The sequence below is a fragment of the Ranitomeya imitator genome, chromosome 7, assembly GCF_032444005.1.
Source record: "Ranitomeya imitator isolate aRanImi1 chromosome 7, aRanImi1.pri, whole genome shotgun sequence".
Lineage (NCBI taxonomy): Eukaryota > Metazoa > Chordata > Amphibia > Anura > Dendrobatidae > Ranitomeya > Ranitomeya imitator.
Window position 1 is genome coordinate 88,391,020 of NC_091288.1, and position 26,805 is coordinate 88,417,824.

The 26,805-nt window shown below is 43.2% G+C and overlaps 1 protein-coding gene across 4 annotated transcripts in view; it reads right to left on the bottom strand.

Annotated features, from left to right (window-relative positions):
* Positions 1–1,301: 1,301 nt before the first annotated feature.
* Positions 1,302–26,805, bottom strand: part of LOC138644794 (queuosine 5'-phosphate N-glycosylase/hydrolase-like) — a 46,262-nt gene continuing 20,758 nt past the window's right edge. For all 4 annotated transcript variants that reach the window (XM_069733607.1, XM_069733606.1, XM_069733608.1 and 1 more), the window contains exons 3-6: positions 25,789–26,131; positions 24,816–25,075; positions 9,319–9,514; positions 1,302–1,618 (exon numbers count right to left, since the gene is read on the bottom strand). In XM_069733607.1, coding sequence (XP_069589708.1) covers positions 1,386–1,618; positions 9,319–9,514; positions 24,816–25,075; positions 25,789–26,125 — 1,026 coding nt within the window. In that variant the 5' untranslated portion in view covers positions 26,126–26,131 and the 3' untranslated portion in view covers positions 1,302–1,385. The remainder of the gene's footprint in view (positions 1,619–9,318; positions 9,515–24,815; positions 25,076–25,788; positions 26,132–26,805) is intronic.

Sequence of the window (26,805 nt, forward strand, 5' to 3'; positions counted from 1 at the left end):
CCCGTACACTGCTCCATAAAGGTTGATGGCCCCCATAAGATGCTCCATAGTATATGCCCCCATACACTGTTCCATAAAGGTTTATGGCCCTCATAAGATGCTCCATGGTATATGCCCCTGTACACTGCTCCATTATGGTTTATGGCCCCCATAAGATGCTCCAAAGTATATGCCCGTACACTGCTCCATAAAGGTTGATGGCCCCCATAAGATGCTCCATAGTATATGCCCCCGTACACTGTTCCATAAAGGTTTATGGCCCTCATAAGATGCTCCATGGTATATGCCCCTGTACACTGCTCCATTATGGTTTATGGCCCCCATAAGATGCTCCATAGTGTATGCCCTGTACGCTGTTCCATAAAGGTTTATGGCCCCATAAGATGCTCCATGGTATATACCCCCGTACACTGCTCCATTATGGTTTATGGCTCCATAAGATGCTCCATTGTATATGCCCCATACACTGCTCCATAAAGGTTTATGGCCCCCATAAGATGCTCCATTGTATATGCCCCGTATGCTGCTGCAATACATAAAAAAAAAAAAATCATACTCACCTATGGTCGCTGGGCGCCGAGTGCTGCGGGGCCTGAGCAGGCGGGGACACCGGCGCGCTGTGGGGGTCAGGTGCCGGAGTCGCCGCCAGCTCAGGCCCCCCAGCACTTACTATATTCCCCTGGCCCTGTTCCACCGCTGCGCGCCGCCATCTTCCCAGTCCTCTGGCTGTGACTGGTCAATCAGAGGGCGGCGCCGGCGTGCATTAAGCGCGTCATGGCGCCCTCTGAACTGAAGGTCACAGGCCGAGGACCGGGAAGATGGCGGCGCGCAGCGGTGGAACGGGGCCAGGTGAATATAGCTCATACTTACCCTCCTGGCGGTCCCTGCTTTTCTGTTGGAGATCGTGGTGTGCGTTCAGTGTTTACGCATACCGCGATCTCCTGGGAGCGTCACTCTGTGAGGCCCAGACTGTGCCGGTGCTTGCGCAGTCTATAAAGGCTTCGGACAGAGTGACGCTCCCAGCGTTATATTATAGATGTAAACTTCTGGTCTCAACTGTATATATATCTTCTTCTCTTGTTACGTACAGCGCCATCTTGTATTCTGTAGCATCCTCTGTAGTTATGTACAGCGCTGTCCTCTATTACATACTCTCTTCTTCTATTAAGTATAGCGCTGTCTCATTATTGCATAGTATCATCTCTTCTTACGTATAGTACTGCCCCTTATTATATAGAGTATTGTGTGGATTATAATATTGCATTAAATTTAACATATTTGCAAATAAAAAACACTCTGAGAATCATCAAATATACTTTATTCGAAAGATGTGTTCTGAATCGCCAAGTTTCTTACAGCATGTCATAGCTTGCAGAAAAATGATGCTAGTAATAGATGCAGCGAACTCTGTGGAAGGGAACGACATCTACAGCCTTTCTGTTGTCACGAGCAAAATCCCACAAAAAGTTATTAATAAGTATTGGATTGACTTCATTACTTCTTTTCCCTCCTTTCTTTTTGAACAGTTCTTGTACTTGCTCATGGATCAGCTCCACGGCCTGGATGGAGCAGCCCCTGATTTCCATCTCTTCTCGATCTCCATTCTTAAACAACCAACCTGCAAGAAGAAAGAGGAACTAGTCTCAAATCAAAAGTTTGATCAAAGTATAAAAGTTTTGCCCCTTCTCAATATTTGGACACAAATACATACAGTATCATCTTCACTTGCTGGGAATTTATGAGGAGGATTGAATATATCCATGTAACACAACTGTAACATTTTACTGGATTTTTATGAACACCAATTGATCCCGGCTTATCTACAGTACATAAAGAAAGTCGCTTACGAACATTTAAAATAGTAATGATGTCTTTGCAGCACTAGGGCCGTGTACTTATAATGTATGACCCTAAACACTTGCATTCATCTCACCATAATATTCTCTTCTAGTTCGCCCTCTAGTGATCTAGTCTATTTTAGATGTTACATATAAACATAATTTATATGGAAAGATAATTTTCTAAATAAATTACCGATATTTTGTTTTTCACGAATCATGGGTTCTATAATCCAGAGCCTCACAATTCTAGTTGGATGTTATTAGAAACAGTCAATAAACCTCAAAACACGGCTCACGTAGGACATAAATTCAAGCAAAATTCCAGAAAAAAAAAACAGCCTTACCAACTCCAGGTGGTCAGATTACTAGTGCACTAGCAGGATACAGGAGACCCCATGATAAAGGGGGTAGAAGCACAGGCACAAAATACTAGTGGAGCACCACTCACAAACCTATCAATTCATGGAGCGGCCGTTTAGTACAAATGCACACAGAAGAAGCTTGCTTGAATAGGGCGCCGTCACACCAGTACATGTGATGCACAGTGTCTGGCTTATAGATGACGCCCATACTATTAGATCAGGTGCACTGTCCATCACTATATCAGTGCACCCCATAAGACAAATGCCCGCAATCCACCCAGCCAACACTAAAGGGCCTAGCTGCATCCTGCAAAAAAAAAAAATGGAAAAACGTGCAATAAAAAGCTGAAAAATTATGTAGAAAATACATGAGGTATTGGTCGATATTTTTGCCAAAATACGCAAGCTTGCAACCCACATCAAGGGTCTTCATACTTGCAAGTCCCTACACTAAATTAAAAAAACAGCTCACCAAAGGATGTGAATGCAAGAAAGCTCACAGAAAAAAAAAAACAGACTTACCAACACCAGATCCGATTACCAATGAATTCACAGGATGCGGGAAACCCCCATGATAAAGGCAGGGGCAGCACAGGTGCAAAATACGGATGGAGCAACCACTCACAAACCTATCAATTCATGGAGTGAGTGGTTGCCTAGTGTTAAAAAATGCGCACAGATGAGGCTTTTTTTCTGAGAGTCAACAAACCTCACTAAGAATTTATATCGGAGATATCCATATACCCTTGAGCTATTGCACTCTACAGGAATGCAGTGGCATAAATCGATATATTGCCAATAGGCTTTAATTATAAAAGGAAAAAAAATGTTTATACCAAGGAAGGTGACGGGCACAAGGGGGCATTCTTTGCGTCTGGAGGAGAGAAGGTTTTTCCACCAACATAGAAGAGGATTCTTTACTGTTAGGGCAGTGAGAATCTGGAATTGCTTGCCTGAGGAGGTGGTGATGGCGAACTCAGTCGAGGGGTTCAAGAGAGGCCTGGATGTCTTCCTGGAGCAGAACAATATTGTATCATACAATTATTAGGTTCTGTAGAAGGACGTAGATCTGGGGATTTATTATGATGGAATATAGGCTGAACTGGATGGACAAATGTCTTTTTTTGGCCTTACTAACTATGTTACTATGTTACTATGTTACAGCTTACTACAGTACTGTGCAAAAGTTTTAGCCAGGTGTGTAAAACAAATGTTGTAAAGTTAGAATGTTTCAAATGATATATTTTTATCAATTAACAAAATGGAAAGTGAATGAAGAAAAGAAAAATCTAAATCAAATCAACATTTCGTTTGACCGCCTTTTGCCTTCAAAAAAGCATCAATTCCTCTAGGTACACTTACATAAAGTCATTGATTTTTTAGGATTCTAGACAGATGTATGAGTAGCTAATTATACCAGATAGGTGATAATGATCATTTTCATCTGTAGGTCTAAACACAGTTGTTAACTGAAACATAAACAGCTGCGTGATAGGCTTAAAACCGGGTGGGGAACAGCGAAACTGTCCTCCAAAGTTGACGTTGTGGAGGGTGGTATCAAGTCACAGGTCACACAGCATGGCAAGACTGAGCACAGCAACAAGTCACAAGGTACAGTTATATGAAAAAGTTTGAGCACCCCTATTAAGCTTAATGTTTTATAAAAAATAGTTTTTTTTGCAACAGCTATTTCAGTTTCATATATCTAATAACTGTTGGACACAGTAATGTTTCTGCCTTGAAATGAGGTTTATTGTACTAACAGAAAATGTGCAATCTGCATTCAAACAAAATTTGGCAGGTGCATAAGTATGGGCACCCTTATCATTTTCTTGTTTTAAATACTCCTACCTACTTTTTACTGACTTACTAAAACACTTTTTTTGGTTTTATAACCTCATTGAGCTTCGAACTTCATAGCCAGGTGTTTGCAATTATGAAAAAAAGCTACTTAAAGTGGCCACTTGCAAGTCGTTCTACTATTTGAATCTCCTCTGAAGAGTGGCATCATGGGCTCCTCAAAACAACTGTCTAATGATCTGAAAACAAAGATTATTCAACATAGTTGTTCAGGGGAAGGATACAAAAAGCTGTCTCAGAGATTTAACCCGTCAATTTCCACTGTGAGGAACATAGTAAGGAAATGGAAGAACACAGGTACAGTTCTTGTTAAGGCCAGAAGTGGCAGGCCAAGAAAAACATCAGAAAGGCAGAGAAGAAGAATGGTGAGATCAGTCAAGGACAATCCTCAGACCACTTCCAAAGAGCTGCAGCATCAACTTGCTGCAGATGGTGTCACTGTGCATCGGTCAACTATACAACGCATAAGGAGAAGCTGTATGGGAGAGTGATGCGAAAGGAGCCGTTTCTGCAAGCACGCCACAAACAGTCGGCTGAGGTATGCAAAAGCACATTTAGAGAAGCCAATTTATTTTTGGAAGAAGGTCCTGTGGACTGATGAAACCAAGATTGAGTTGTTTGGTCACACAAAAAGGCGTTATGCATGGCGGCCAAAAAACACAGCATTCCAAGAAAAACACAAACTACCCACAGTAAAATTTGGTGGAGGTTCCATCCATCATGCTTTGGGGCTGTGTGGCCAATGCCGGCATCGGTAAATCTTGTTAAAGTTGAGGGACGCATGGATTCCTCTCAGTATCAGCAGGTTCTTGACAATAATGTTAATGAATCAGTGACAAAGTTGAAGTTACGCAGGGGATGGATCTTTCAGCAAGACAATGATCCAAAACACCGCTCTAAATCTACTCAGGCATTCATGCAGAGGAACAATTACACTGTTCTGGAATGGCCATCCCAGTCCCCAGACCTGAATAGCATTGGACATCTGTGGGATCATTTGAAGTTGCTCGGCGACCATCAAACTTAACTGAACTGGAATTGTTTTGTAAAGAGGAATGGTCAAAAATACCTTCATCCAGGATCCAGGAACTCATTAAAAGCTACAGGAAGCGACTAGAGGCTGTTATTTATAAAACATTAAGCTTAAGATTACTAGGGGTGCCCAAACTTTTTCATATAACTGTACTTATAGTGCATTAGTAAGATCTCTCCCAAGCACGGTTTCTCCTAGACTGGAGCTTCGAGATGTGCTGTTTAAGCTTTTTTGAAGAAGCACCAAGAATTTGGCAATTGACATATGGATTGGCCAGCGAAACTTAGTGCAGCAGATGAGAGGTACATCATACTTCCTATCCAAATTGGATGATGTCCAGTAATGAGATCAGCTCAGAACTGGCAGCAACCAGTGAGACCCAGCTAAACCCATCCAATGTTTGGAGAAGTCTGTCCAGAAGTGGTTTCATGGAAAACTTCATTGTGGCCAAAGACCTATACCTTCAACATGGAAACAAGGCCAAGGGAGCAAACTATGCAGGAAAACATTGAACTCTGGGGTGCAGAAAAATGGCAGCAGCTGCTGTGACATCAAATGATATAAAAATGTGAGTTATTTGGAGAAGTCTGGCCAAAAGTAACCTTCATGGAAGAATTGTGGTCAAAAAGCCATACCTTCGACTTGGAAAGAAGGCCAAGCATCTCATTTGTGCACAAAACCTTAGGAAATGGGCCGCGGTTCAGGAAAATGGCAGCAAGTATTCTGGACTTATGAGTTAAATGTGACTGTAACAGAAGGCAGTTTGTGTGCTGAAAGACTGGAGAGCAGTACAATATTGAGTGTCTGCAGGCAACAGTGAAACGTGGGGGAGGATTCTTGTAAGTTTGGGACTGCATTTCATTTGGGGAATTGGTCAGAATTAATAGTGTCCTCAATACAGGCAGATACTTATTAATCATGCAATATCATCAAGGAGGCATCTGATTGGTTCCAAATGTATTACACAGTAGGACAATGACACCAAACATGCAAAGTCATTAAGAACTATATTCAGCATAAAGAAGAACAAGAAGTCCTGGAAGTGATGCTATGGCCCCCCGCACAGCCCTGATCTCATCATCCAGTCTGGGATTACATGAGGGAACAGAAGAATTTGCACACGCGACATCCACAGATCTGTGGTTAGTTCTCCAAGATGTTTGGAACAACCTCCTTGCCATGTTCCTTCAAAAACTGCATACAAGTGTATCTAGAAGAATCGATGCTTTCATGTGGTTTTGAATATTGAATTGATTTAGATTTTTCTTTTGGTCATTCACATTATATTTTGTTAAGTGACAAAAAAAATGTAACTTCTATTTTTGAAAGAAATCTTACTTTGTAGATTTTTTGAGTGCTTATAACTTTTGCTCAGTAGAACATATCAGGGGGAGGCTGACAGCTTGAATACTACGGTATAAATAGCTGATTATGCTATTCTGTACTAGAGAAATAAAGAAATCTACTTCAGATGTCAAAGGTTATTAAACCTATCACATTGTACATGCAGTCTGATCTGAGGACAGCATGGTTTAGAGAAGAAGATGAGCAGAATGATATAAAAGTTTGGTTGGAAAACATGCAGTATAACTTGTATTTTAAAAGTTTAAATCTCTAGTATTTGTATGTATATTGATGTCGATCTGTGCTTTAAATGGCCCGCTTAGAGCCGCTGAGCTCACCGTTTGGTTCCTGCGGTGTAGACTGTCGACATGATATCAGCAGCACTGCAGCCGATATCAGACACCGGAAGAGGCGGCAGAGACTCAGTGGCAGGGACTCAGCGGCAGACTTGGGGATGGTAAGTACAGCACAGGTTATTTTGCTTTTTTTTTTATATATATATATAACAAACTGCACCCGATGAAAGGGATTTTCTGAAAGGAGACAACCACTTTACATTTACAGGCCCAAAGACTATACTTCTATTTTATGAGATGCAGGGAGCAGGAGAGGGATGAAAGAGCTTACCATGCTGAAAATGTGTGGCTGGAAATTTGGCCTGGAGTTCCTCCTGAGGGTGCCATTTCCACTGGTGATTACAGGAAGGTAGACAAAAATGGGGAAAGATTCCAGTACAACCATCCAGGAATAAAAGGGATTATTTATTCAAACATAGTTAAACCATTAAAAGGCGAGGCCTAGTACCTGACGCATTTCAGGTGTATACACACCCTTAGTTATAGGCTAACCAAAGCCTATGACTAAGGGCATGTATGTGTAAGGAGGATGACCGGGCTGCGGGTACCTGTATTGAGCTGAGTCCGGAACTGTCGAGGCTGCGTCCCATGTCGCCTGGGGTAAGAACAGGGGACCGGACAGGCCCCATGACCTGTGAAGAGGGGGCGTGTTAAAACAGGAAGCAGAGCCGAAAGCGCGTGAAACAGGAGTTAGTTCTCTGCCGTCAGAGACAGTGCAGGAGGGTGAGCAGTGCGCTCCGCACCCCGAGCCTCAGCACTGCGACGTACTGCAGCCGACATCTCCTGGACACTCGGGCAGGACGGTGAGAGTGGAGAGCGCCATGCGGCCGGCTAAACACAAGACTGGGAAACGTGGGATGGCTGCAGGACATTGAGTTGCGGTCCCCTCTGTCGGCCAGAGCGCAGCAGCCCACACTTGACACAGGGAATTCTACATCTCTTTGCTTTAGCTGCACAGGCTTATGGACTAGGGGCTCAGCGGGTAAAACCAGTGACCACCTGCTGCCGCCAGAAGTTGGACCGTTATCTGTGGGACCCCATCTGAGGACATTCCACCGGCCGTTGCCGGTACTACAAGCCCCAACGGATCACCTGCGGCTGAGGACCATAAAGACATGATAAGTTTGATAACTGGACTGTTGTTACATTGCAATTTCTCCTTTTCAATTTAACTGTTTCCTCCCTGCGAGGAGTTCCTCTATTGTTTCAAATTAAATTGTTAATCAACCCTTGCTCTGCCTCCATTGCGTCACTGCATCCCGCAACCTGCTTACATATACAACTGAAACGTGTCAGGCACGAGGCCTCGCCTTTTCATGTTTTAACTACGTTTGAATAAACAATCCATTTTATCTTTGGATGGTTGTGCCGGAATCTTTTCCTATTTTTCATCTAACTTCTATTTTATATTGAAGACAAAAGGATTGAAATAAGCAGATGCAAATACATTCTGTATGTAACTATTCAACCAGTGTAGGGAGGTGATCTTGTTGTACTTGATGATGAAAATCCGCACAAGGTCTCACTGCACCCAACCAAAATCACAAGGGGGAATGATGTCATGGAGACTTGTCAGTAGCTCATACTCTAGGTATATTGTACCCCTTTAACACTTTAAATGGAACCTGTCAGCAGGATTTCACCCTCCCTCCAAATTATTTATATTGAAATGTAGTTCTTGAAAAGACAAGTCCAGCAATGCCTTTCTATGGACAGTCCGTTCTTCCGAAGTCAAAGTTTGAATCGATATGCAAATGAGATGCAACCATGAAGAAGGAAACGTGGATATTCTGCGCTGCTGCTGGATGGTTAGGCAAATCCAGGTACACACAGGATGGGTATATAGTTTTTTTTATTGTCGATGCGTTTCGAAGTGACCTACTTCTTCCTCAGGACAAGAAACCATATTTTTCCTTCTTCACGGTTGTATCTGGTCTTAAGATCTGTGAACCTGCAGCACCTGGGATTAGATGCTTTTTTATTTTTGTGTGTTCATAATTTAACCAGGCTAGCATAGCCTTTAATTGTTATTAAAATTTTAAGCGGATAAAACCCTATTGCGCTTCTTTTGCTCCTAAGCAATTTATTGATATGCAAATGAGGCTGAAGTGCTTTGGGTGTGTGGGAGCTCTTCTCAATCCTCTGCCACTCTATTCCTTGCCCTACTCTGCTGCTTCCTCCTGTTTGACAGACAACTTCAAGCAAAGATTTTATCAGTCAAACAAGAAGTGGCGCTGCAGAAGGCAAATGCCAGCTAAGTAACATAGCCACCATATGCCCTGACTGGAGTGGGTTCAGCTCCTGCTCCAAACACCCAACGCTCTCTGTGATGTAATATTACATCATAGAACATTAAGGGATTTAACTAAAACTTTATTAATATAATAGTTAGCAGTTCATTTAGGAGATGATGACCAAGAATGGCTGCAAAGGTTACATTGGCAGGAGAGCACATGATAACATAAGCCATCCAGCTCTAGTGATTGATAAACCAGTAATGTTTCTTCTTAAGGTGTACTGACCTTCCTTTAGCTTTTTCACGAGCGCTTCTGAGTATCTTAAGACTCCAAAGTGAAGCAAACTTTGAGGAACCCGATAGTCAGCAAACATGGTTATTTCATGGATGTCATAGAAGGAGCCCTCATGTTTTCCTTCCAGTACGGCCCAGGTGTCTCCCACTAGGATCTGGGCACGCTTGTAAAATGCCACCTTCTTACCCTGCAGATGATCAAAGAAATGCTTATGAAATGACATCAGAACCAGACGACATCTGGAGACATTTACATGTCCGCTTTGCTGGGTGATAACCTATATGGCTGCCTGTACAGGTCCTACAGGAGCTACTACCCACCAACCAGTGTGGTACTACAGAAGAGGAATGGCCTAAAAACACGGAGTAACATCCCCTGAGGGATAACTAGTTCTGCCCGGACTGGGAATCACCCAGAGGTCTCCTTAACAGATCTGATACAATACACTTTACTGATCCCAAGGGAAAGTGTAGTATCACAGCAGCACAACATCAACAAGAACATGAAATTACATAATAAAAATAGTAGAATTGACAGAAGAATATCATACATTACTATTATTCCTCTTGACCGGTTGTACATGTTCCTACCCAATTATCCACAGCTTATACATATTTGGTACCCAATAAAACAATCACTTGGAGGATTTTCCACTTTGGTAATTGTTGTACATTCCCATAGCTGTCGGCACAAATTATTTCCTGTATCTTTCCTTCTTACACCTTAGTAGGACTAGATGGTTACTGAAAGGCCTTCTCTGTCCCATGAACAGCTCATATAATGGGTGTGCGTTATTGCTCATTATCACCCAACATTTCTTCAGAGTCCTTTTCTCCACTACTTCCCCAGAAGGGTCAAGATGGCAACCAGCAGCAAAGCTTGCCTTCTTGATAAGTGTACTTCGCTTATTAGTATCAGACCCGCACACAACTTCCTCAGCATGACTGTGAATAAGATGGCACTTGCCACAACGGACTGGTAGAACATTTCTAACATTTTGCTGCACACATTAAAAGACCTTAGTTTCCATATAAAGGAGAGTTTGTCAATCCCTTTCTTGTAAATCCTCTCTGTATGGCACCTAGAATCAAGTTTAGCGTCCAAGTGGACTCCCGAATATTTGTAACTCTTGACCTGCTCCACTTCCTGACCAGCAGTAGTGACAGGTAAACCTTCCATCTTTCTCCTCCTGTAGTTCAACACCAGCTCCTTAGATTTCTTTATGTTTAGTTGTAAAAAGTTAGGATGGCACCAATCCACAAAATGCGACGCCAGCTTTCCATATTCCTCATCGCCCCAACCCCCCTCCCCAATACATCCGACTACTACGGAGACAGCCTCGACTTTTAGAAGATAGCAAAAATCAGATCAGATATAGGCTACAGTCACACAGGCAGTATTCGGTCAGTATTTTACCTCAGTATTTGTAAGTCAAAACCAGGAACAACCAAAGGAAAAGTATAATCGAAGCACATCACCACTTCTGTATTTATCACCCACTCCTGGTTTTGGGTTACAAATACTGATGTAAAATACTGACCAAATACTGCTAGTGTGAACATGGCCTAATACTGAAAATTTGCTGTGCACATCGTGAATAGAAAAGGTGAAAGCACTGTTCCCTAGGGGGCACCTATGCTGCTCACTAGTCTGCCAGACACAGCCGCTAATATCTGTACAGACTGAGGCCTGTCTAACAGGTAGTCAGTTATGCAATTCCTCATCCCCTCCGTCACCTTCATATCAGTCATCTTTGTGTAGTAAAAGTGACTGTAAGGCATTGAATACACTAGGGAAATCAAAGAACATTGCTCTTAGAGTGGTTCCATAATTATCCAAAAATTAATGTACTGTATGTAACAGATAAAAACCAAGAAATGGATTTGAAGATCTGTCACACACTGATACTATTACATTGCGCAGTACATTCAGCTATTGGAGGTGTTCATAATGTGGTGTTTTGGAATTTGCAGGGAGACCAGGAGTTTCCTGACGACTAAGGGTATGTTCACACGTTCAGGATTTCCATCCTTTTTTTTTCAGGACAGTTTTTTTAAAAAACTGCAGCTCTTGGCAGAAAACGCAGGTCCTTTTTTTGGTCCTTTTTTGATGCGTTTTTTTATCCTTTTTTTATGCAGTTTTCTATGCAGAGACTGTGTGTTTCCTAGGAAGCTTTTTAGGGCTAAAATGGCTGAAAATACCCTAACCCTACCCCTAACCCTAACCCTACCCCTAACCCTACCCCTATTCTAACCTTAGTGAAAAAAAAAAAAAAAAAAATTCTTAATTTTTTTATTGTCCCTACCAATGGGGGTGACAAAGTGGGGGGGGGGGGTCATTTACTATTTTTTTATTTTGATCACTGAGATATAACCTATATCCTTTGCAAGATGGCGGCGCCCAGGGAGAAGACGGCCGGACGGACACCGGGACGCCGGGTAAGTATAAGGGGGGGAGATTAGGGCACGGGGGGGGGCATCGGAGCACTGGGGGGGGGCATCGGAGCACGGGGGGGGGGGCATCGGAGCACGGGGGGGGCGGGATCGGAGCACGGGGGGGGCAGCCACACTCCGCCCACGCACTTCCGCCCGCTCCCCCGCACTTCCTGCTGCAGCGGTTCTGCACATCAAATCGCAGTAAAACCCGCAGATATATTTTTGATCTGCGGGTTTTACTGCGATTTTGACCTCACAATGGAGGTCTATGGGTGCAGAACCGCTGCGGTTCAGGAAAAAGAAGTGACATGCTCCTTCTTTTTTGCCGCAGCTATTATGCGCGGCTTTTTAAACGAAATTACGGACCAGGTGCACAGCAGTGACTGTTTTCCATAGGGTTACATTGTTATGTACCCTGCATGGAAAACTGCTGCGGAACCGCAGCGGCAATACCGCTGCGGTTCCGCAGTAAAAAACGCACTGTGTGAACATGGCCTAAGGCTTCTTTCACACTTCCGTCTTCCAAATCTGCACAGGATCCGTCAAGACGTTAAAATGACGGATCCTGTGCAGATTGTGGAAAACGTGTGCACTGGGCCCGTCTTTCTGACGGACCCGTCGAGCCCATGTGCACCTGTTGTGTATGCGTCTTCGCAGCGGAAAATCGCATACACAACACAAACCAGGTTAAAAAAAAAAAATCAAAAAAAAAAAAATCGCAGTATTCTCACCTACCGGCGTTCCTGCGCAGCGATGCTCCCGGCAGCTAACGTTCCTAGTAATACATTGCGAAATCTCGCGAGAAGTTGCGGTCTCGCGAGATTTCGCAATGTATTACTAGGAAGTAATGCTATCTGCCGGGAGCATCGGTGACGCTGCGCGGGAACGCCGGTAGGTGAGAATATTTATTTTTTTAAATTATTTTTAACATCATATTTTGTTACTATTGATGCTGCATAGGCAGCATCAATAGTAAAAAGAGAAAGAGCAAGCGAGAGAGAATTGCCCTGACGGGAAATTATTCCACGCATGCTCTCTTGGAAAAGACAGGACCCTTTGCTGGATTCCTTCTTTTCACAGGCAGCGACACATCCTGCGCCCATAGGCTTCCATTGTAGCCAGTGACGGGTGTTGTGAATTCTGTGGCTGAATTCACTCCTGTGGTCACAAGTGGTACTGCAGCTTCTGAGCTTCCTCCCTCAGGTGTTCTGGTGAGCTCGTTAACTGCTTCATTACTTAACTCCGCCTGATGCTGCTATCCTTGCTCCTTGTCAATGTTTCAGTGTTGGATCTGAGCTTCTCCTGATTGTTCCTGTGACCTGCTGCTCTGTATAGCTAAGTGCTTTTTGCTTTTTTGTTGCTTTTTTTCTGTCCAGCTTGTCTTTTGTTTTGCTGGAAGCTCTGAGACGCAAAGGGTGTACCGCCGTGCCGTTAGTTCGGCACGGTGGGTTTTTTTTGCCCCCTTTGCGTGGTTTTGCTTTAGGGTTTTTTGTAGACTGCAAAGTTCGCTTTACTGTCCTCGCTCTGTCCTAGAATATCGGGCCCCACTTTGCTGAATCTATTTCATCCCTACGTTTTGTCTTTTCATCTTACTCACAGTCATTATATGTGGGGGGCTGCCTTTTCCTTTGGGGAATTTCTCTGGGGCAAGTCAGGCCTATTTTTCTATCTTCAGGCTAGCTAGTTTCTTAGGCTGTGCCGAGTTGCCTAGGTAGTTGTTAGGCGCAATCCACAGACGCTTTTAGTTGTGTTTAGGATAGGATCAGGTGTGCAGTCTACAGAGTTTCCACGTCTCAGAGCTCGTTCTTGTATTTTTGGGTATTTGTCAGATCACTGTGTGCGCTCTGATCGCTAAGCACACTGTGTTTCTGGATTGCCTTCATAACACCTGTCATTAGCAAACATAACAGTACAAGGAGCCCAACTAATGATTCTCAATAGAGGGAAAGAAAAAGTTCTGACATCATTTTTTTTTTTTTTTTTTTCTGCTCTGTGTTCACTTTTTTTTTTTTCCCCTAGACATTTGGGTGATTCTGGACACAGGTGTGGACATGGATATTCAGGGTCTGTGCTCTTCAATGGATAATCTCGTTATAAATGTACAAAAAATTCAAGATACTATTGATCAGAAATCTATGTTAGAACCAAGAATTCCTATTCCTGATTTGTTTTTTGGAGATAGAACTAAGTTTCTAAGTTTCAAAAATAATTGTAAGCTATTTCTGGCCTTGAAACCTCATTCTTCTGGTAATCCTATTCAACAGGTTTTGATTATTATTTCTTTTTTGCGCGGCGACCCTCAAGACTGGGCATTTTCTCTTGCGCCAGGAGACCCTGCATTGAGTAGTGTCGATGCGTTTTTCCTGGCGCTCGGATTGCTGTACGATGAGCCTAATTCAGTGGATCAGGCTGAGAAAAATTTGCTGGCTTTGTGCCAGGGTCAGGATGATATAGAAGTATATTGTCAGAAATTTAGGAAATGGTCAGTACTCACTCAGTGGAATGAATCTGCGCTGGCAGCTTTGTTCAGAAAGGGTCTCTCTGAGGCTCTTAAGGATGTCATGGTGGGATTTCTTATGCCTGCTGGTTTGAATGAGTCTTTGTCTTTGGCCATTCAGATCGGTCGACGCTTGCGCGAGCGTAAATCTGTGCACCATTTGGCGGTACTGCCTGAGGTTAAACCTGAGCCTATGCAGTGCGATAGGACTATGACTAGAGTTGAACGGCAGGAATACAGACGTCTGAATGGTCTGTGTTTCTACTGTGGTGATTCCACACATGCTATTTCTGATTGTCCTAAGCGCACTAAGCGGTCCGCTAGGTCTGCCGTCATTGGTACTGTACAGTCCAAATTCCTTCTGTCCATTACCTTGATATGCTCTTTGTCGTCGTTTTCTGTCATGGCGTTTGTGGATTCGGGCGCTGCCCTGAATCTGATGGATTTGGATTATGCTAAACGTTGTGGGTTTTTCTTGGAGCCTTTGCGGTGTCCTATTCCATTGAGAGGAATTGATGCTACACCTTTGGCCAAGAATAAACCTCAATACTGGGCCCAGCTGACCATGTGCATGGCTCCTGCACATCAGGAAGTTATTCGCTTTCTGGTGTTGCATAATCTGCATGATGTGGTCGTGTTGGGGTTGCCATGGCTACAAACCCATAATCCAGTATTGGATTGGAATTCCATGTCGGTATCCAGCTGGGGTTGTCAGGGGGTACATGGTGATGTTCCATTTTTGTCGATTTCGTCATCCATCCCTTCTGAGGTCCCAGAGTTCTTGTCTGATTATCAGGATGTATTTGAAGAGCCCAAGTCCGATGCTCTACCTCCGCATAGGGATTGTGATTGTGCTATCAATTTGATTCCTGGTAGTAAATTCCCTAAAGGTCGATTATTTAATTTATCCGTGCCCGAACACGCCGCTATGCGCAGTTATGTGAAAGAATCCCTGGAGAAGGGACATATTCGCCCATCGTCATCACCACTGGGAGCAGGGTTCTTCTTTGTAGCCAAGAAGGATGGTTCGCTGAGACCGTGTATTGATTACCGCCTTCTTAATAAGATCACTGTTAAATTTCAGTATCCCTTGCCATTGTTATCTGACTTGTTTGCTCGGATTAAGGGGGCTAGTTGGTTCACTAAGATAGATCTTCGTGGTGCGTATAATCTGGTGAGAATCAGGCAAGGAGATGAATGGAAAACTGCATTCAATACGCCCAAGGGTCATTTTGAGTATCTAGTGATGCCGTTCGGACTTGCCAATGCTCCATCTGTGTTTCAGTCTTTAATGCATGACATCTTCCGTGAGTATCTGGATAAATTCCTGATTGTTTACTTGGATGACATTTTGATCTTCTCAGATGATTGGGAGTCTCATGTGAAGCAGGTCAGAATGGTTTTTCAGGTCCTGCGTGCTAACTCTTTGTTTGTGAAGGGATCAAAGTGTCTCTTCGGTGTGCAGAAAGTTTCATTTTTGGGGTTCATCTTTACCCCTTCTACTATCGAGATGGATCCAGTTAAGGTCCAAGCCATCCAGGATTGGATTCAGCCGACATCTCTGAAAAGTCTGCAAAAGTTCCTGGGCTTTGCTAATTTTTATCGTCGCTTCATCTGTAATTTTTCTAGCATTGCCAAACCATTGACCGATTTGACCAAGAAGGGTGCTGATTTGGTTAATTGGTCTTCTGCTGCTGTGGAAGCTTTTCAGGAGTTGAAGCGTCGTTTTTGTTCTGCCCCTGTGTTGTGTCAGCCAGATGTTTCTCTTCCGTTCCAGGTCGAGGTTGATGCTTCTGAGATTGGAGCAGGGGCGGTTTTGTCACAGAGAGGTTCTGATTGCTCAGTGATGAAACCATGTGCTTTCTTTTCCAGGAAGTTTTCGCCCGCTGAGCGTAATTATGATGTGGGCAATCGAGAGTTGCTGGCCATGAAGTGGGCATTCGAGGAGTGGCGTCATTGGCTTGAAGGAGCTAAGCATCGCGTGGTGGTATTGACTGATCATAAGAACTTGACTTATCTCGAGTCTGCCAAGCGCTTGAATCCTAGACAGGCCCGTTGGTCGTTATTTTTTGCCCGCTTCGACTTTGTGATTTCGTACCTTCCGGGCTCTAAAAATGTGAAGGCGGATGCTCTGTCTAGGAGTTTTGTGCCCGACTCTCCGGGTTTATCTGAGCCAGCGGGTATCCTCAAGGAAGGAGTCATTGTGTCTGCCATCTCCCCTGATTTGCGGCGGGTGCTGCAAAAATTTCAGGCGAATAAACCTGATCGTTGTCCAGCAGAGAAACTGTTCGTCCCTGATAGGTGGACTAATAAACTTATCGCTGAACTTCATTGTTCGGTGTTGGCTGGTCATCCTGGAATCTTTGGTACCAGAGAGTTAGTGGCTAGATCCTTCTGGTGGCCATCTCTGTCACGGGATGTACGTACTTTTGTGCAGTCCTGTGGGATTTGTGCTAGGGCTAAGCCCTGCTGTTCTCGTGCCAGTGGGTTGCTTTTGCCCTTGCCGGTCCCAAAGAGGCCTTGGACACATATTTCGATGGATTTCATTTCTGACCTTCCCGTTTCTCAAAAGATGTCAGTCATTTGGGTGGTCTGTGATCGCTTTTCTAAAATGGTCCATCTGGTGCCCTTGGCTAAATTGCCTTCCTCCTCTGATTTGGTACCTTTGTTCTTTCAGCATGTGGTTCGGTTGCATGGCATTCCTGAGAATATTGTTTCTGACAGAGGTTCCCAGTTTGTTTCAAGGTTTTGGCGAGCCTTTTGTGGTAGGATGGGCATTGACCTATCCTTTTCCTCGGCTTTCCATCCTCAGACTAATGGCCAGACCGAACGAACCAATCAGACCTTGGAAACATATCTGAGATGTTTTGTTTCTGCAGACCAGGATGATTGGGTGTCCTTTTTGCCGTTGGCTGAGTTCGCCCTTAATAATCGGGCCAGCTCGGCTACCTTGGTTTCTCCATTTTTTTGCAATTCTGGGTTCCATCCTCGTTTCTCTTCAGGACAGGTTGAGTCTTCGGACTGTCCTGGTGTGGATTCTGTGGTGGATAGGTTGCAGCAGATCTGGACTCAGGTAGTGGACAATTTGATCTTGTCCCAGGAGAAAGCTCAACTTTTCGCTAATCGCAGACGCCGTGTGGGTCCCCGACTTCGTGTTGGGGATCTGGTTTGGTTATCTTCTCGTCATATTCCTATGAAGGTTTCCTCTCCTAAATTTAAACCTCGTTTTATTGGTCCGTATAGGATTTCTGAGGTTCTCAATCCTGTGTCTTTTCGTTTGACCCTCCCAGACTCCTTTTCCATACATAATGTATTCCATAGGTCGTTGTTGCGGAGATACGTGGCACCTATGGTTCCATCTGTTGAGCCTCCTGCCCCGGTTTTGGTGGAGGGGGAATTGGAGTATATTGTGGAGAAGATTTTGGATTCTCGTGTTTCTAGACGGAAACTCCAGTATCTGGTTAAATGGAAGGGTTATGCTCAGGAAGATAATTCCTGGGTTTTTGCCTCTGATGTTCATGCTTCCGATCTTGTTCGTGCCTTTCATGCGGCTCATCCTGGTCGGCCTGGGGGCTCTGGTGAGGGTTCGGTGACCCCTCCTCAAGGGGGGGGTACTGTTGTGAATTCTGTGGCTGAATTCACTCCTGTGGTCACAAGTGGTACTGCAGCTTCTGAGCTTCCTCCCTCAGGTGTTCTGGTGAGCTCGTTAACGGCTTTATTACTTAACTCCGCCTGATGCTGCTATCCTTGCTCCTTGTCAATGTTTCAGTGTTGGATCTGAGCTTCTCCTGATTGTTCCTGTGACCTGCTGCTCTGTATAGCTAAGTGCTTTTTGCTTTTTTGTTGCTTTTTTTCTGTCCAGCTTGTCTTTTGTTTTTGCTGGAAGCTCTGAGACGCAAAGGGTGTACCGCCGTGCCGTTAGTTCGGCACGGTGGGTTTTTTTTGCCCCCTTTGCGTGGTTTTGCTTTAGGGTTTTTTGTAGACTGCAAAGTTCGCTTTACTGTCCTCGCTCTGTCCTAGAATATCGGGCCCCACTTTGCTGAATCTATTTCATCCCTACGTTTTGTCTTTTCATCTTACTCACAGTCATTATATGTGGGGGGCTGCCTTTTCCTTTGGGGAATTTCTCTGGGGCAAGTCAGGCCTATTTTTCTATCTTCAGGCTAGCTAGTTTCTTAGGCTGTGCCGAGTTGCCTAGGTAGTTGTTAGGCGCAATCCACAGCCGCTTTTAGTTGTGTTTAGGATAGGATCAGGTGTGCAGTCTACAGAGTTTCCACGTCTCAGAGCTCGTTCTTGTATTTTTGGGTATTTGTCAGATCACTGTGTGCGCTCTGATCGCTAAGCACACTGTGTTTCTGGATTGCCTTCATAACACCTGTCATTAGCAAACATAACAGACGGGCAGCGCAGGATGCGTCGCTGACCGATTTTCCAAAGTGCAGAAAAAACATTCCTCTGAACGTTTTCTCTGCCCGACGGACCGTTTTTTATTTTAATGCAGGATCCAGTGAAAGACGGATGAAACAGATGGCCATCCGTCACAATCCATCGCTAATACAAGTCTATGAGAAAATGCAGGATCCTGCATTCTCAAAAAATGATGGATTGTGACGGGAGCTGAAAGGCGGAAGCGTGAAAGAGGCCTTAGGCTACTTTCTCTCTTCCGTCTTCTGGGCTCCGTCGCAATCCATTGTTATGGTCAAAAAACGCATCCTGCATTTTGCCCATAGACTTGAATTAGCGACGATCGTGTTTTGGCAGACGCGTCGCACAAAAAAAATTCAATGTAACTGTTTTTTGTGTGACGTGTCCGCCATTTCCGAGCGCACATGCGCAGCCGGAACTCCGCCCCCTCCTCCCCGCTCATCACAATGGGCAGCGGATGCGTTGTAAAACTGCATCCGCTGCCCACGTTGTGCTAAATTTAGCACAACGTCTGTCGGTACGTAGGGCCGACGGTTTGCGATGGCCCCATACCGACGGAAGTGTGAAAGTAGCCTTACCTATCAAATCCAGTCACTATCATGCCATATGCAATTTTATGCAGTTTATTTTAAATAATAATAATCTTTATTTTTATATAGCGCTAACATATTACGCAGCGCTTTACTTTTTTTTTTTTTTGCACACATTATCATCACTGTCTCCGATGGGGCTCACAATCTAAATTCCCTATCAGTATGTCTTTGGAATGTGGGAGGAAACCGGAGTGCCCGGAGGAAACCCACACAAACACGGAGAGAACATACAAACTCTTTGCAGATGTTGTCCTTGGTGGGGTTCAAACCCAGGACTCCAGCGCTGCAAGGCTGCAGTGCTAACCACTGCGCCACCGTGCTGCCCCAATAGTCACCAGGGTTTTGCTATGTAATCTGAGAGCAGCATGATGTAGGAGCAGAGATCCTAATTCCACTGATGGGTCACTTACTAAGCTGTGTTTTGTCGTTTCGATAAAATCAGTGTTTTATCAGCAGGAGATTATACTAGAGGACTAGCTGCCTCATACCTACAGATCGAACCACTGATTAGCAACTTTCTGTCAATATACAGTGTACCCAGAATGCTGAAAATCAGTGGTGCGAGCGGTGTTACACAGAGCTCAGCATTCAGAGCACTGCTAGATCTGCAGCAGAGAAGACTGTGAATCTATAAGAACTTGTGCACCCAGTAAACTAAGGTTTAAATCACTGGATTGTCACCACATCATTCCCCTGTCAGATTACATAGCAAAAACCCACTGACAGGTTCCCTTTAAGCCTAATTTTATTTTTTTTATGAGAATTTAAAAAAATAAATAAACAGATATTTTTTTCAGTGATATTGAGTAGTATCAAAAAAGACCTATTAAAATACAATTTTTATTAGATACATTTTTAGAAATGTAAATTCACAAAAGACAAACACGAAAACAGAAAAAATACTCCCTGACAGGCCCTACACAGTCTTAATTTCTGAGTCTACCTTGCAGCGGATGTTGACACCCTATATAACACGGCAATTGGCGCCCCCACTCCTCGGCGGCTGTCCGAGAGACCCTATTAGTCCCTGTTCTCCGATTCAGGACCAGCTACAGCAACATCACTGAGCCCGGGTGTTTGATAAACAATCAAGTCCTTGCAAATATAATTGATGACAGCATATTTTACATACCATACCCATCAAACACTGATGGAGGCAAAATTCTGCATACAGACACTTTTTGACATAAGCACACCACTAATTATTTGATCAAAGAAGTGGCTTAGAATATTCTAGTAAATACCATACCACTGAGTGCCAAAAATAAATGATATCAAATCAAGTGGTTTATGTCACGTTATACATATCCAAATAGTCTATCCATATCAATGCTATAAGAATGACCATGCATATTAGGCCGGGGTCACACTAGACCGTAATACGGACGAGTGCAATGCGATAAAAAAAAAAAATCGCATAGCACTCGTCCCAATGTTAATCAATGGGGCAGCTCCCATCATCCGATATTTTCTCGGCTGTATTCAGGATCCGAGTGAAATCGCAGCATGCTGCGATTGTCAGCGTTTCTCGGCCGAGAATCGCCAATGAAAGTCTATGGAAGCCCCAAAAATACGGATTACACACGGACCAGCAGTGTGACTTGCGAGAAATACGCAGCGCTGTTACAGAGAAAAGCCGGTAATTCAGTGCGGTGTACAGTAAAATCACACTGACAGCTTCCAGTAGAATAAATATGTACACAAAGAATAGATATATATATATATATATATATATATATATATATATATATATATATATATATATATATATATATATATATATATGTCAGTAGGCACATATATGTATATATATTATTCCTTCATACAGCACCGGCTTTTGCTTTCTCCTTCCTAAAACCCGACATGATATGAGACATGGTTTACATACAGTAAACCATCTTATATCACCATTTTTTTTGCATAATCCACACTACTAATGTTAGTAGTGTGTATCTGCAAAATTTGGCTGTTCTAGCTCTTAAAATAAAGGGTTAAATGGCGGAAAAAATTGGCGTGGGCTCCCGCGCAATTTTCTCCGCCAGAGTAGTAAAGCCAGTGACTGAGGGCAGATATTAATAGCCTAGAGAGGGTCCATGATTATTGGCCCCCCCCGGCTAAAAAAATCTGCCCCAGCCACCCCAGAAAAGGCACATCTGGAAGATGCGCCTATTCTGGCACTTGGCCACTCTCTTCCCATTCCCGTGTAGCGGTGGGATATGGGGTAATGAAGGGTTAATGCCACCTTGCTATTGTAAGGTGACATTAAGCCTAATTAATAATGGAGAGGCGTCAATTATGACACCTATCCATTATTAATCCAATTGTAGTAAAGGGTTAAAAAAAACACAAACACATTATTTAAAATTATTTTAATGAAATAAAAACAATGGTTGTTGGAGTATTTTATTCTACGCCCAATCCAGTCACTGAAGACCCTCGTTCTGAAAGTAAAAAAACATAATAAACCAACAATATCCTTACCCTCCGCAGATCTGTAACGTCCAACGATGTAAATCCTTCTGAAGGGGTTAAAACATTTTGCAGCAAGGAGTTCCGTTAATGCAGGCTGCTCCTTGCTGCAAAACCCCGGAGAATGAGGCTAAAAATAGATCAATGATCTATATTTAGCTTCATTTGCGGTGAGGCGCCCTCTGCTGGATGTTCATAGATCGTGGGAACTTTCCTTGAAAGCCTGGGAGCTTTCTAGGTAAGTTCCCACGATCTATGAACATCCAGCAGAGGGCGCCTCACCGCAAATGAAGCTAAATATAGATCATTGATCTATTTTTAGCTCCATTCTCCGGGGTTTTGCAGCAAGGAGCAGCCTGCATTAGCGGAACTCCTTGCTGCAAAATGTTTTAACCCCTTCAGAAGGATTTACATCGTTGGACGTTACAGATCTGCGGAGGGTAAGGATATTGTTGGTTTATTATGTTTTTTTACTTTCAGAACGAGGGTCTTCAGTGACTGGATTGGGCGTAGAATAAAATACTCCAACAACCATTGTTTTTATTTCATTAAAATAATTTTAAATAATGTGTTTGTGTTTTTTTTAACCCTTTACTACAATTGGATTAATAATGGATAGGTGTCATAATTGACGCCTCTCCATTATTAATTAGGCTTAATGTCACCTTACAATAGCAAGGTGGCATTAACCCTTCATTACCCCATATCCCACCGCTACACGGGAATGGGAAGAGAGTGGCCAAGTGCCAGAATAGGCGCATCTTCCAGATGTGCCTTTTCTGCGGTAGCTGGGGGCAGATTTTTTTAGCCAGGGGGGGGGCCAATAACCATGGACCCTCTCCAGGCTATTAATATCTGCCCTCAGTCACTGGCTTTACTACTCTGGCGGAGAAAATTGCGCGGGAGCCCACGCCAATTTTTCCGCCATTTAACCCTTTATTTTAAGAGCTAGAACGGCCAAATTTTGCATAGACACACTACTGACATTAGTAGTGTGGAATATGCAAAAAAAATGGGGAGAAGACATGGTTTACTGTATGTAAACCAGGTCTCAAATCATGTCGGGTTTTAGGAAGGAGAAAGCAGAAGCCGGCAATTGAATTACCGGCTTTCTGCTATATCGCGCTGGATGAAATAATAATATATATACATATATGTGTCTACTGACATATATATATATATATATAGACAGTATATATGTTTGTTTGTTTTTGACACATGGATCCCTTGTATTGGCGTATGTTGGTTTTGCAAGCCTGCGATAAAAACACGCAGTACGGATGCCATACGGATGTCACACGGATCATTCGATGCGAGAAAATCGCATCCTCGCACTGCACTCGGATCACTGTTTTGTAAAAATGTGTGCGATTCTCGTCCGACAAAAACGGACCGATTTTTTTATACGTTGTGTGTGTCCCCGGCCTTAAACTGAGTATTCGGATTCATCGTGTAAATTGTCATCGTTTTATGCGAGTATCAATGACAAACTGGTAAATGAATAAAGTGTCTGTTCTTAATCTCTTTATGACAAATATCAATATGCAAACAAATAAACAGGGAAATATTTCTCCTATAGAGATTAAAGTGCCTGTGCTTTTGTATATGGTAGTAAAAATAGGGGTTTTATTATTATTATTATTATCCCATAGATAATGTCTCTGCCTCAGGTGTCCCCAAAAGTGGTTCTTCAGGAGTCCCGATAAATAGATATTCACACTAAATCAATCACGCTAAATCTAAATAATCATTTCTAGTCTAGAAAAAAGACGACTGAGGGGCGTAACCATGTATAAGTATATAAGGGGACAATACAAATATCTCGCTGAGGATCTGTTTATACCAAGGAAGGCGACGGGCACAAGGGGGCATTCTTTGCGTCTGGAGGAGACAAGGTTTTTCCACCAACATAGAAGAGGATTCTTTACTGTTAGGGCAGTGAGAATCTGGAGTTGCTTGCCTGAGGAGGTGGTGATGGCGAACTCAGTCGAGGGGTTCAAGAGAGGCCTGGATGTCTTCCTGGAGCAGAACAATATTGTATCATACAATTAGGTTCTGTAGAAGGACGTAGATCTGGGGATTTATTATGATGGAATATAGGCTGAACTGGATGGACAAATGTCTTTTTTCGGCCTTACTAACTATGTTACTATGTTAGTGTGAACATCTATTTATCGGGCACCTTGATGAGCCATATTTGGGAAACACGTTGAGGCAGAGGCATTAGATCATCTAGTGTGAACATCTATTTATCGGGCCTCCTGAAGAAACACCTTTGGGGAAACATGTTGAGGCAGAGGCATTACCTATGGGACAAATAAACTCCTATTTTTACTACCATATACAAGGCACAGGCAATTTAATCTCTATGGGAGTATTTCCCGGTTTATATGTGTGCATATTAATATTTGCAAAGTACAGCCACTTTTTTCATTTTCCTTTTTGTCATTGTCATTGTTTTATGCAAAATTGTAAGTTTTAATAGTTCTTTTTTGGTGCTACTGGATTTTTCATGACCTTGGATTATTTATAATTCAATGATATTGACAATTAAAGGGAACCTGTCACCCCGTTTTTTCAGTAGGAGATAAAAATACTGTTAAATAGGGCCTGAGCTGTGCGTTACTATAGTGTATTTTTTGTCCCGATTCCCTACCTATGCTGCTGAAATACCTTACAAAAGTGGCCTTTTTCGCCTGTCAATCAGGCTGGTCAGGTCGGATGGGCGTGGTCACAGCGCTGTTTTTCCCCCACATCTTGCTTATGTTCCCGTTGGTGGCATAGTGCTTCTCGCATGCGCAAGTGCCGAATGCACTGCGCAGCTGTAGAAAAAGATCGCGCTCGCCGCTATTCAGCGGTTTCTCGGTGGGCGCGGCCATCTTCCTGAGGCTGCGCGTGCGCAGATGGAGTCTCCTGCTTCCCGGGGCTTCAGGAAAATGGCAGCGGGATGCCGCGCGTGCGCAGATGGACATCACGGCGGCCATTTTCCTGAAGCCGAGTAATATTACTCATAGGGTCACATATAGTGTACATGTATAGAATTATTTGTTCAATTGCCTGCATGCTAACCTGGTAGACCGCCTCATCCCGGTACGAAGGAAAATTCTCCACCACAAGTTCCAAGAGTTTCACTGCACTTTTTTCACTCTTCTTAACACAGTTCAGAAAAGACCCTCCAAATTTTTCCATCAGTATCTTTCCAGTCTGATGAAGGATCTCAAGACGGGTTTCAATCAAGGTGATGGGAACTTCCGTGTCAGAGCGGAAAACATGGTTTAGCTGGTCGAGGGTTACAGTGGAATAATATGACGCCGCAGTGATGGGAATTCCTAGAAATATATAAAGTTATATTTAATGGACATCTTCATGTTGTTTATGAGGCATTGATAAATATTTGGCCTTCTATTTCTAGCAGACAAAAAATTAAAAGTGCTAAATTTTAACAGAAAAGGTTATATCAATTTGAAATGGTGATTAACGGTGAAACTGTAAAGCACTGCGGAATATGTTGGCGCTATATAAAGATTATTATTATTATAATAAAAATGAACTTCATAAGGTGAAGATTGGAACTTCCATAAAAACTTTCCAGAAGCGTCTTGCTTTTTTAGGACAATGAGCTGTCCACCAGTCTCCAATTGCCATGTAATAACTCAATGACATCGACTTTTAAGTTGTTGGTCATCACCATATTCTCCTGATTTGGCTTCACCTGAATTGTAGAATGTTTTTCTAAAGGATTAGAATTACTTTTTTTTATCAATGCATTAAATGTAAAGGCTCTGATTTATCAATGCTTATGCCAGAAAACTGATGTAAAACACTCTGAAAAGTTGCAAAATGTTTGTGCAACGCTCAGTTGGGCAAATATTTTGTGACTTTTAGCGGTTTCATGCCAAAATGGATGGAGCTGGGGAGGAGACGAGACTGGACAGAGCATCAATAGTGTTGGCGTTTCTTATGCCCGAAATGTTACTCCAGCTTTAAAATAGAAAATAAAAAATAAAATAACCTGTATAGGTGTCATAGGCAACTTACTGACCTTCATCCAAGGCACGGTTTATGGCAGCACAGAATGACCAGTAGCCACTGTACTCCTTTCCTTTGTATTTGACCAAGTACTTCTTATCTTGATTTTCTGACCAGAAGGAAAAGTTCAAGGTGTCAGCAAAAAACACCCAATTGACAGCATCTTCCCCGGAGCCCTGAGGATTCAGTTCATGAAGAAATTTCCATCCCTTCAGCGTGAGCTCCTTGCGATCAATCTTCTCAAAGAGCTTCTCGGCGAGGGAGTGTACACCCGCCATGTCCACAGACACATCCTTGCTCTTCTCAGCGATGAACCTTCCAGTATCTCGGGGTCCAAGTGGAGATGCCATTCTGTTCTGGTAAAAGATTTAACATCAATCATATTATTCATATACGATCTTAGCAGTCCAATTTGTAGGAGTATCAGACCGTATAATGTTATAAGATAGTATATATACTGAAAATAAAGTACTAAAGGTGCTACAGTAGTATTAGTACTGGGAAAACAGAGCTAGTAAAAAAAGCTAGCACAGATACAGTGCCTTAAAAAAGTATTCATACCCTTGCAGGACCACCTTTCCCTGAAATTACTGCTGTAAGTCTTTTGGGGGTATGTCTCTACCAGCTTTGCACATCTAGAGGCTGAATTTTTGCCCATTCTTCTTTGCAAACTTGCTGTAGCTCAGAGAGATTGGATGGAGATGTCTGAACAGCAGTTTTCAAGTCTTGTCACAGATTCTCAGTGGGATTTAGGTCTGGATAGTGACTGGGCCATTCACACACAAATATGCTTTGATCTAAACCATTCCATTGTAGCTCTGACTGTATGTTTAGGGTCGTTGTCCTGCTGAAGGTGAACCCACATCCCAGTCTCAAGTCTTTTGCAGCCAATAATAGATTTTCCTCCCTTTTTAGCTCCATCTATCTTCTCATCAACTCTGACCAGCTTTCCTGTCTCTGCTGAAGAAAAGCATTCCCACAGCATGATGCTGCCACCACCATTTTTGATGGTGGGGATGTTTTCAGGATG